This window comes from Sinohyriopsis cumingii, chromosome 9 (assembly GCF_028554795.1).
Source record: "Sinohyriopsis cumingii isolate HCF-2022 chromosome 9, ASM2855479v2, whole genome shotgun sequence".
Classification (NCBI taxonomy): Eukaryota; Metazoa; Mollusca; class Bivalvia; order Unionida; family Unionidae; genus Sinohyriopsis; species Sinohyriopsis cumingii.
The window spans coordinates 33,483,600-33,496,506 of record NC_142969.1 but is presented as its reverse complement, the minus strand read 5'-3'; the positions used below and the strand labels follow the sequence as shown (position 1 = coordinate 33,496,506).

General features: G+C 34.4%; 1 protein-coding gene across 1 annotated transcript in view; it reads right to left on the bottom strand.

Moving 5' to 3' along the window:
- Positions 1 to 1,089: 1,089 nt before the first annotated feature.
- LOC149791511 (uncharacterized) overlaps positions 1,090 to 12,907 on the bottom strand; it is an 82,770-nt gene continuing 70,952 nt past the window's right edge. The window contains exons 49-50 of the mRNA XM_089970027.1: positions 11,696 to 11,746; positions 1,090 to 3,873 (exon numbers count right to left, since the gene is read on the bottom strand). Coding sequence (XP_089826153.1) covers positions 3,862 to 3,873; positions 11,696 to 11,746 — 63 coding nt within the window. The 3' untranslated portion in view covers positions 1,090 to 3,861. The remainder of the gene's footprint in view (positions 3,874 to 11,695; positions 11,747 to 12,907) is intronic.

The window sequence follows — 12,907 nt, the reverse complement described above, 5'->3', positions numbered from 1 at the left end:
TTAGAAATGCCTGGAGCAATGTAACACAGTCAACCGTAGCAAACTGCTATACGCGGGCCAGTTTTTCGGTTCCTTCTGATGACGAGTCACTTGATGACCCCACCTATATCGACCAAACCCCATTCGAAACGCCACACGGCATGAATGTAGAAGAATTCGAACAATACGTTGCAATAGATGACGGTCTTCAGACAGAAGGTGAAATCAACGACTCAACCATCGTTGCAGGTCTTACAGAGACAAAGCAAGAAGAAAATTACGAAAGAAGTGATGACGACGACGCAGTAGATGACCAGGTTTCATTTAAAGTCGCTATTCAGTCACTCCAGAATTTACGCATGATTCATGGAACAGAGAGAATGTGAGCTGTTTGAACCGTTTTACAAAAGAGTCGGCAATTCAACAACTTATTACTAAAACTTGTGTGCAGACATCAATTCCCGATTTCTTTCGGAAATCGTAAATTTCGTTGTGTTTGATTTAACAATATGACGTTAGTGCTGTTCTTTGTAGACTCTTGTTTTATTTAAGCAAACGTTGAAAGAGTGGACTCTAATCATCTTTATATGTTATTTTTCAAATATACTCGTGCCGTACTGATGTAAAGCTGTACTGTACCGTACTTCGGTTAACTGCACACTCCGTTTAACTGCACAGTCTTGTGACGGGCCCGAGGCTGTGCAGTTAACCGGAGTCGACTGTAATTTATATATGTAGCAATACATAAATCCTGATATTTTATAATTAGGCTCTTAATTAATAGTTAAAGTTGCAAAGATAGTTCTACCATGCACGTGAGACACGGAAATGTAGGTGTACTTTACGGAAATACAGTTTGAATATTTGTATTGAACGCCTGATCAGAGAAGTGAGATTCTTCGGTTATGTTGTAATAAAATGAACAGTTTTAACATTACGCTGAAATGGACACCCATAAACGCATAATTGTAACACGATTGGTCGATCATAACAATTGTTGCACTGAAGAGTCTGTGCAGTCTAGTTCCGTATTTGTCTATAATCCGAAGATAAAGTTTGCGAAAAAGAAATAGTCAACTAATTATATTGCAAATTAATATCACACAAATATGAAGTATTACAACAATTTATATACATGTTTATACATATATTTAAAAAAATACATATCTTAAGTATAAAAACATGTATAAAAGATATAACAATATAGATATATAATACTAGATACTTAATATTTTGCACATCTTCATGACTTTTGTTTTATTGCAGCATATTAAAAACATATTCAGTTTGATATACAGAAAAATATTTTAAGGCTATCCCAATCATAGTGCCAACACCATGTCAGTATACATGTGTGGAAAATAATGTTTTGTTATATTTAGGTAGTCTGTCAAATAATACACTAGCGACGATACACACTTGTGAACTGTCTACAACAGAGGATACAAATCCAAATCTACGATCAACATGCTCAAAATGTGCAAATGATGCGAGGAAAATGTATATTAGATCCGCCAGCAGACCAGAGTAGATGTTGTCTTCATGAGAGCAAAATATAAGCTTTGAAGACCTTTATCAAACGTGTATGATTTGACGGCAGAGCTTGATCTACACTGATAGAGGGGGTTGTATATGAACATAACTCCAGAGATATTGCATCAGTAGCTAAACAAATCCAATTTTAAAAATAAATATATGTTAAAATATTAATATAAACGTTGTGTTATAGATGAACATATCTGGGTGTTACATATTGCATCACTGATAAACTGATCAACCTTTTCATATTTAAAAGTGTTTTCAAAATACTAAAACATACACTGTTTTAAAGGCTAAACATAGTTGTATTTCATAAACACTGCAGATGGATGTGCAACCTTAAGGCATGCACACCTTTGAATCAGTTCGTATTAGCTGCATAGAAGCATCATGGAACAAACTACCAAACCTAAGTTTACAATAATATGTTTTAAAGGGGAAAGAAACAAAACACATCAATAATGTCTCAACTCTGTCAAACACAAAATCGACCCATTCTACGTTATTACATTTGTATCGTTCATACATATTTGACCCGACAAAGACTAGATTTGTTTAGATGCATAACAACACCTGCAACATACTTCTAACATATATCTCATGATAAAATAACATTATGTGCATCTGGTAAATGATAATGTTTACAATAAACAATACTAAAATTACTAATGTGAAATCTGGTGATATTAACCCTTGCACCATACAATAGCAAGTTATATGCAACATTCATCATGCCGGCTAGTTACGCTGTGTAATGTAAATATTAGCACAGTTTGATTTAAACAGAAATAAAATGAATCGACTCTGACCATACAGGAATAATAAACAAACGCATTTACAATGCCAAATAATGACTATTAATACAAAATTGGATTCTTTTTAATTTGATAAATGTTTACTCACTATGTTTAAAAATTTCCTTTTGATTTTGTGACGCATGTGATATTATATGATAAAAATCAAGAGATGTTGGTTTTCAGTGTTCACACTTCACCTATAATAATTCACGATTTTTGAAAGAAAACCTGATTTAAGTGATATGCAACATGTCGAAAAATCGATTGCCATACATAGAAAGAGGCATTAAGTGAAATACGAAATTGTACAAGGGCACAATACCTGACGCATTCATCATATAGAAATGCTGAATATGAACATACATAACATTTTGTTTTATTTTGACTAGAGTGTTCGACTTTATTTAATTTGTTTTGCATGTATAGTGATAGTATGTGTTGTTTTTAAAACAGCTAAAATTAAAGACACAATGATATATGAGATACGATATTGTTTAGTCACAAGCGCCAAAATATGTCCAACTGGGTATGTTTTTGCCACGTTTAACGATATCTAAGGCACTGATATATTCAAACCTGTCTGCTGTAATTTCAGGTAATTCCATAATTATAAACGGTAAACGTAATCAAAGGAGGTCTTTTTGCAGTTTGTTGAAGTAACAAAATTACAAAAGTTATATTGTTAATATTATTTATAACACACACACACAGACACACACACACACACACACACACACACACATATATATATATATATATATATATATATATATATATATATATATATATATATATATATATATATATATATATATATATATATGTATGTATGTATGTATGTCTGAACTAGAACGTTAATTCTCATTTAATTATTACTTGCTGATCACCCTAAATTAAGGAGGGACAACATGGTTCCCAAGTTGCTTGATCTTTCTAAATTTGAAGTTTTCATATTCAAATAACTATTCACTTCTAACAAAACGGCAGAGATTAATGTGCATATGTAAAGACTTTGTCCTATTAAAAGACAATCCCATGCTAATCACAGGAAAGACCAATATATGAATATTTTGGTGTCCTTTTACAAAACCTATATACATTACATGCATTGATGTTCCCACACACTCATTGCATGGACAATTATGGCAATATCGGAGTTTTAATATGGAACCTTTAGGTACATTAAACGTGAAGGTGAACATGAACAACCGATTAATAACATTTTTGTGTAATAGTTAAAAACATCTAACAGTAATCAATTAAAAAAGAAATTTCCATATAGGTATTCTAGCGTAAACAGTAAGTAATTTGTTCTAAATGATCATAGACAATAGTACAAGTATTTGCAAAGTATAGCTGAAATACATTTATGCATAAAAATCTCTAAAAATATCGGAATATATTACTTGATTGTACGAAAAAAATATATTTGAATATGGCATTTTGTGCAAAATTATTGGCTATAAGGAATACAATATTTGTATTTGCAAACAAAGAAATATCCGAGTCTGGCCCGGGTAAGCTGCACATGAATGGAATACTTCTTTTAACCATACATCTGGAAAAGAAACAAAAGGCTTTCATTCAGTCGATCTCATCTAGTAAACGAGGAAACTCTGATATACATTTTCTATTCAAATTTCAGTTGATATTATCTAAAGGAGTATGGTAAGTTACATGACATAATATATCCGGAATCAGTCATAAAAATGAGTACAAATAGCACAAACAAACTATCTTTGAAAAACTGACCAGGTGATGGTTGTTTTTCAGAAAACGATGAATGCTTGCCAGAATACATCGAACATGTATTTGAACTCGAAACTTTGAAGGAAAGGTAATGGTTTACAGGAGTCCAGCAACAGGTCTTAGATAATGAATTTATAAACTTTAGTGTATCAAAGTAACTATCGTAAGAAATGACAAATCTAAAGACGGGATTATTTACTGTGGCATTATTTTAATATATAATGCTGAGAAGCTACGTACACATATCCTGGATAATCGATTAGAGGATTCAGCCAATCTTTATGTAACATTACATAATATAAATATAACTTGTCAAGCTAGGATGCTAAAAAGAGTAAGGAGAAATAAAATATATACTAGAAGCTGAAACTACTTATGAAATGTAATACGATACCATGGATATTATACGAAACATGCGTTTTGCAAATAAGGGTTTTGCTTTTTATTTCTTACTGACCTTTATAATGAATATAATGTTAGCCACCTCTTGACCTATATATCGTCCTTGCTGTTCCTACTACTAACAATTAATGATACGGATGAAACCTGTTCTCATTAGGGGAAAAACAATTATTCTTTCCTTGAATGAAGAAGATGACAATATATTTAATAATGCTATAAAACTAGACTGTTATTTTGTCACAATTGTTATCTCCGATTGCAAAAAATTAATAACAAAATGTTTAGTTATATCGGAAATAAATTACAAGTCACGCTTGTTATGCACTGTTAGATATGAAGAAAAAATTATGGTGGTTTTCTTCAAATTACTAGAGACCGACCATTTTGACACATATCAAATGTCATATTTCAGACATCTTAGGCATTAACTAATGTTTCATAACATAGACACAAGTATTATTTAACTTGCATTGTTCACCTTCAACCTTCCATTGTCCAAAGAAATCCTTTCATTGGCCATAGAAAAATTAAACTATTAGATACTGATTGAAATGATTGCAAACTGACATATGTCTTTTAAATGAATATGTGTTCCGTTTGAAACTTCCATGTCATTATCCAAATCAGATTCTACATTAAAAATACCCAAAAGAATTATATCATCCGTATTATCTTAATAGGCAAGATCAATTTTTTGGCTTTGGATATATATCACTAAGCATGATGATTTAATATATCGACAAAGAAATAAAGCATGTACCATAGGTGCATGTGAATATTCATAAGAAATACTCAAAACAACTGCTTGACCATGGTACCGCATACAGGTAAAGGAGTATTGTCCTATAATCGATATGTTTGCTTCAGTAAACCAGTTAGATGCATCTGTATGTAAATCGTGTACATCTAGGTACCAAATCATTTAATTACCATAATAATAGCACTTTGAGAGTTTTGGTTCTGCTCTAAGTCCGATCTCCGTACAATTCATGTGTTTTTGTCATTTCACGTTCATGCCAAAGAAAGAGGCGCCTTTGACAAACGGTAGCTGGATTTGGGTATATGCCTCAAGACCAGCCCAGTTAACAAACCGACTGAAATTATCACTCTACTATACAAATGATGCGTATGGTTCCAAATCTTGAAACCATCCAAGTGGATCCACGTAAGAGAGGTCCTCGGCATTCTGGCTAACAATTACTCGGGCTTGTACGTCTGTTAATCAAAACCGTTAATACACTGTTCTTGATATGTGCTCTTAGTGGTCGGTTGTATTCATATTCCTTCACAACAAGCTGCTCCGGTGTCCTAGTGGTTAGAGTCTGCCTCGGATGCTGAAGATCGCGGGTTCAAAACACGGCCGAGTCATACCAAGGACTTCTAAAAATGATACTAGCAGCTGCATTGCTTAGAGCGCAGTATTAAGAGGTTGGTCTTCGGACTAGTCGGCCTGGTGTCAGGATAATGTGACTGGGTAGGACATGATGCTACATGTATGCGGCATTATGCCCCAGTGCAAGACATCACTTTAAACTGCCTCATTGCAGACGTTGTAGTGATACGACTGAAACAATTGTTCACAACCTCACCCTCACTAATTGGTGTATTCTCAAGAGCCATCGAGTACAGCTTGGTAATTGTATTGAGATTGGTTTGTGCCACAGCTTACGTTCTCAATATGCACGTATTGTCGAATATAGTAGTAAAGAGATCATTTAATCAGCGTCGCCAGGTGCCCTATTTTATATTAATATGAACGGTTAAGATTTGTGTGCCTATACTAGCTGTTATGGTTTCGATTCACACAACACCTATATCAGTGCTGAATTTCGGCATCTAACTTCTAAAAGTAAACACGTGTGTGTGTATTTCACCAGTAGTGCGGATATTTGATAATTTAGTATACCAGCCATTGTACTGCCTCGAGTTTGTTGGTGTCATTGTCTTCGACTAGCAATCTTCTATCAATAATTAATAATATAGTCTCAAATATATAATTGCTCGATAGGTCGGTCTTTTTCAGCTGTAATGCACATAGACACTATCCGCTTGTTCTTTTTACTACTACAACAAGTATGCAATCAGAGAAAATATATTTTTGGTGAATGTTTAAATTGCACACGATTGTGAGTTGTTGTGGCCTGAAATTATGTTAACATAAACCTCATTGATTCAGCCATTGAATAACATCTTAAAAGATCGTTATTGTCTTCGTCAAAAAAATGTTAAATAGATTAATGAGTCCTTGCTGACGTTTCTTTCTTTCTTGAGTCATTGATTATGCAATATTATCAATATGGAACGTGCCCTGGGTGGTCTCCACTTCATCATTATGGAAAGAATTCCTGAATATTTTTATTTGTAGGTATGTAATTTATAAATTAGCATTTTAATGTGCTATTGCAGTGTCTTTTAAGATCTTGTAAATTAGGGTGGTCCTAAATATCGATCTCTGTTTGGACTTTACCAAGATTATATTCTAACACCGGTTGTCCACTGATATACATCAAAATGGAAGAAAAACAAGTATCAATGTTAGCCTGTCCAACAACTCATCGCCAAATTCCACAACATTGATGATGCGGTCACAGTACATATGACTCAGACACGGGTACATTTAAAAGCGGGACTGGCATTATCACTGTCGATGGAAATGTATTTGGAAAACACCTTCCTTCAACCGATCAGCCTCTACAGTTTGATGTAATCAAGTACTTGCGATTACTGCAGTGCTTGAAACACAAGGCCAAGAACAACTTCGATGTGCCTGTAAACTATCCACATGTAGCATCCACAAAGCCAGTTACGTAATATGGAATGTCGATCTCTAATGTACAGTTGTATTTCCAGGTTTACAACACAGGCTCATAATAGGAAACAAACATGAGGCAAATTAGTTTTTTGGCATGGGCTATACACTGGCGCTGCATGAATAAGTAAGAGCACTGAACCCGGGAGTAAATTCGAAGACAGATATTATCAAACTCAGATACGCTACGTTTTTGGAATGTCTACTTTCGTGACTTCTACTGATTGTCATGGGTATTAGATTAATCTGCATCAACGCGGCAATTCAGTTATTCTCTAGAGAAATGGCATACCTATAATTTAGGTCATTTACAGGAGATTCGATTGTCATAACTGTTTTCAAAGACAACTGTAAGATATCAACTGCGTACTTCGTATATTTAATTGGACAGAAGATCTTAATATGTGCTCACATTCGCGTACAACTATTGTATAATCTTTTATCACCAGTAAAAGTCACCGACGAATTTCTGCATTGATTTAAATTATGAAATACAGTTTCGTGGCAAATCCACCTAGAGTCCATGTTCCATTATAGATGTGTACAAACGATACATTCTCGGCTAGGCCTCGGAAAGGTATCAGTCAAATGAAAGGTGAACTGTAATAAGTACAAAATAATTCTGAGTGCGCGCCATTCTCAGCGGTGCAAGGCACATACAATTCTGGTTTCCTTGATGATTTCATAATGACCTAATCAGTGCACACGGTTATGCTTTTTCAAGACACGGCATGACATCAATGATTTCACGTAGAACAGTAACTGCACCAGATATAATCATATACATTATCACTGTGTCCAATAATTCATACATCAACGCGGGACGTATCCGTATATATGATGTTATTGGTGAGCTGCCGAACTGATGCTACCACATTAATGGCTTTTGGCTCAATTTCGTCCTTGTGAACTGATATCTAGAGTGTTTCGCACCATTATCAAGGTTGTGTGGGTCACCCAGTCCATCAAACTATTTACGTTTCTTTGGTTATTTGTATTCTCTCATACAAAACGACTCATGTGTCTGGTTATTCATGTTTTTTTATATAGATCCACCATTGCCACGGTGGTGTTCGTAATTTTCATTACCTCTTCCGAGGTTTCATGTGTGGATCTTGATCCAGCAGGACAAATTATTTACGCGCGAACTAAGTTTGGAAACAAGCCACAGTGCTTTGGTTGTATGGGTTTAGCCTGTGCAGAAAACTTGTTGATTGTGAATTTCCGTTTTCGTGATGCCATATTAAGTATCAATTGTTGCATAATACAATAACGCCTTTATATTGCCTTGCTATGCCACATGAAACCTCATCTGGAACTCCTACTCACATTCAAAAAATGGAATGGTAGAGACGCTATCACTGGGTCTTGTGTTAGATGTGAAATAAAGACTTTGACAGACTACAATTGTTGTGGGGCCTGAAGCAGCATTTGATATATAACTTTTCTAGCAGCCATCCTAAGTCTGCAGTCTGCTTAAATCATGCCAATGATGCGTTTCACCGACAATGATGCATGTCACTAATTATGTAACTACACCCATCATATATATCTCATCATGACTTCAACACTATTTTTCATTTTCCGAGATCACGAACTGGCATATGGATCACAAAAAGAGTTGGAAAGGAAAAGATTTGTATAGTCCTCACAGAAAACTATAAATTGCAGTTCCTATGATTGTTATTTAGGTTGGAACAGTAGTTTCAAAATTATCGAGGGCGGCCAAATTATCAACGTGTTTGCTGGAGCATAGTTCAATAGGTTTTGCATATGCGCTTAAACCTATTTGCAAACACGATCCACTAACATGGCTATTGCAGTTGGACCCCAACGATTATTTGAATATCAGTACGCACAGGAACTGTTTATGATGTCTCTGACCTGAAGTGATCGATCTCACCAGTTGGTGACACAAATCAATCAACAAAACTCTAAATAATGAAATACCACGTACAATTGTATTAAAAACCGCTGAAGTAAGTTGAAAAAGAGAGTCATCAGAACCTATATATTTAATTTTACACCCAACGTTAGGCGAACTCAGAAGCATTTTCGTTAGGTAAAGGTATGCACCTAGTTAGACGGTGTTCTTAGAACAGATTATTCGTGTGGGAGGACTTGCAGGTCACTGACGCAAACATTGAACATACACATAATGCCGAAAATCCTTTCATATATTCACATGTTGAATTTATTATGCATTCCTTGGGATCTGGAAGCCAGCATCAACGATGGAGACAAGTTTGGGGCTCAGTCTCTTAAATTGCTGGATAGGCTTACAAAAGCATTTATCTTTGAATTAATCAGTGGATACAAGTTGTTGTCAAACCCATTTACAAGAGTCGCAGCCATGTTGATGGAGACATCGTCTTTGGTACGTGCATTTGCAAATAGTTATTGCCTGTATCAAACAAGTATGTATTTTAGATATACTTGGATTTGATCGTTATGTTAACAAAATCCATACAACAAAACTGTCGAAAAGTTTAGCACAGATTCCCCACATATATCAACTTTGTCAATATTAATTAAATTGTTTCTACTGCTAAAGGGTGATGAGTCCGACAACATCAATGTGTGTATGACTCAAGTGCCGGTTCGCGATAAAAATCCAATGATTGTCATGTTCAATGTCACTGTCACGGACATTCATCAGATTATCACTAGTTTTGCAGAACGTAGCATTATACTTAATTTTGAAACGTCTTTCGCAATGTTTTGGTTGCCACTGTACTCCGTTATGTAGTTATATTGATGAAAAGAGCTATCCAGATAAACTATCAAGATTGCAGCACCCGGTTGAGTCGTAGCACAAGCATTCCCAACCGCAAATACAACCACAGGCTTCGTACGTGTATGATGTAGTTGCCCAGTATAGCAAAACTTCGTACGTGAGGTAAACTTACATCCAGAATCATTCACGATTTTACACTGATAAGTGGAAAGCCACTACTGATGCACCGACAGCGCTAGCAGATAATAATTATCTATCTAGTGTAGCTAGTACGGATACTCCAGGTCAGTTTCAAAGAAGTACTCGATACCACTTTTAGTGGCATTTTTCCAAGTCTATAATGTCAGTGCGTATGGGAAAATCCAGTCTCACTGACCAGTAGAAATGGGTGCAGAATCAATCTGTTAAACGACATTCACTGACACAGACAGAATACACAGACAGACTATGCAAGTATTTATAAATGGGATCGAACACGGTGTAGAGTAACCTCTTCATAATGATAATCTTAACTATTGCAGCAGGATCCTCTTTTCAATAGAAATGACTGTAATCTGAATAGTCAATAATACCTAATCTGCTAATGCATGCAAAAGTTGTCTTAATTCAACGTTTGCCCAAAGAAGCAAAAATGATCTATGACTCAGTACAGCGACAGCAAGCATTCTTCAGTTCACAGCATCAAATCCAATATTTTAAACGTTCTGGTTTGTTAGAATATCTATTTTATTGTTTTGGCTCGTCCTGACAGAAGACGGGTTGAATAACATCTCTTGAGCGTGTCAGAAAAATCTGTATGATGGTATTAAGCAAACGTATTGTTTAATCTTTCATGTAATATTAAAAATATTCCACAGTTTAAGCAAAGTGATGTTCGTGTTAAATATATGTATATATTCGTAGCAAAATACTACACACATCACAATATGAGGACTTTACACAATTATTATTTTCTACTATGCCTCAGTCAATCCAAATTATAGCCAAGCAAATAAAACAATGTTATATACACAGTATAATAGCTCTCCATAATCCCAATAATGTATGGTACTCTAGTCTCACAGAAAATTAATCTATACATATGCAGTTTATTCACAATAAATACTATTTGCCTGACTCAAAACTTCCTTTGTACATATATATTGTGTCTGTGATATACTGATATTATAATAATTCTAATCGGTGCTAGAAATATGATAATATTGATTTTTTGATTATTGATTCGGATCAAAGTCTTGGACCTCATAAATTGTATCTGACTCTTGCTTCATGTGGTAGCTTCGTTTACAGGCTTCGAACTAGGGTTAACATCAACACGATGTTGTTGTGAGGACAAATTCATGTGGGCAGAAGGTTAGATTGGTCAGCATTATAAAACTCAATTTGATAAATTGAAAACATTCGCACCTTGTGAAAATAATATCCCAGATACTTTCAGATACGTAAAGCATATTTCCTATATGAATTTTCTACAAAAAGACAGTGCAGGGGTATATGTTTTAAGTTGTATGTTTTGTGAAGATCAGGTGAATACTAATACTACTATTACTATTACTAAAACTAATAATAACGTTAATGAAGCACATATAAGGTATCAAACAATTATTAATTTCAGACGACGATGCTCTAAAATTAGAAAATGTGTTTGTGTAGCTTGGGTAATAAAGTTTAAGGCGATCTTACGTCATATAAAGGATTTGGATCTTGATCTGTTTGGGGTCGTCTTATTTCATACTGAAAGAGAAAATAAAGAAAAAAAGCTTCAACGCTCGTGTGTATATACGTATCTATGTATGTATAAATGTATGTATATATGTACGTATACATACAACGCCATTTGTTCTGAACTCATTCTCTGTTCCCACAAACTATTTATTTTTTATTGTTATCTATCATTTTACTATTTGCGGTAAATTAATGATTTTATAAGGAAAAATAAACTTTGGCAACATACAAAATATGTGAATGCAGGCTTATGATGAAGTATTCCTTTGATATATCGCATACGTATGATACTAGTTTGCAAATTATTTGATATGAAACTGAATTTTCATTATGAGATAACTTACATTTTTTGAATCTCTATAATTGTTTTTCTACACGATTATTAAATAAACACTATGCATACTTGTATCATGTTTAAATATGAGGGAGTAATCACATGATATCAACAATGGGTGTAGTTACGGGACAAATACATTAATAATGTACACTTCAGCTTCCATTTTAGCAGCAGATATTTATGCAGTATTTCAAATATATGTCCTACTAATGTTCAAAGGTTTCGTTGAATGAGTGTGAGATTTTTTGTACACAACAGACACAATTAATGTTCCATTATCTAGCCCTGCTAATTTTCTTCTCACCGTCTCGTGACCTAAATATGAACCCTCGGATCTATCATGCTTTTATTTAACAACACGTTTGACATTGATTTGCTGCTCTTGCAGCTAAACAAAATGACTTGATCATGCCAACATAACTGTTGTACGTTTTTGGAGGTATAATAGCAAGAATTGTTTGGAACCGTCGTAGCTTCAAACCCTTACTTAAAGTGTTTTTTACCTTACTAAATTAAACGTTTGTCAATATTAAGACCATATAAATACAATATTTAAAGTAACTGTAATGAAATGGATGTTTCAATAATGGTAGTGGCACTACTAATACTACAGCTACTAGAACGACCACTAATAACAGTACTACTAATGACAATACATTACATCCTAAATACAAAGAATGACATGTTTCAGCATCATCATCGCAATACTCATGATCTTTTTTGTATCATCTTCATAATCTTTCCGTGTCTAAATATGAATCTGAATAATTCCATTTTCGTACGATTTTTAGTTTCATAGCTTGTTCTAATGTTGTTAGTAATTCAACGTTTTC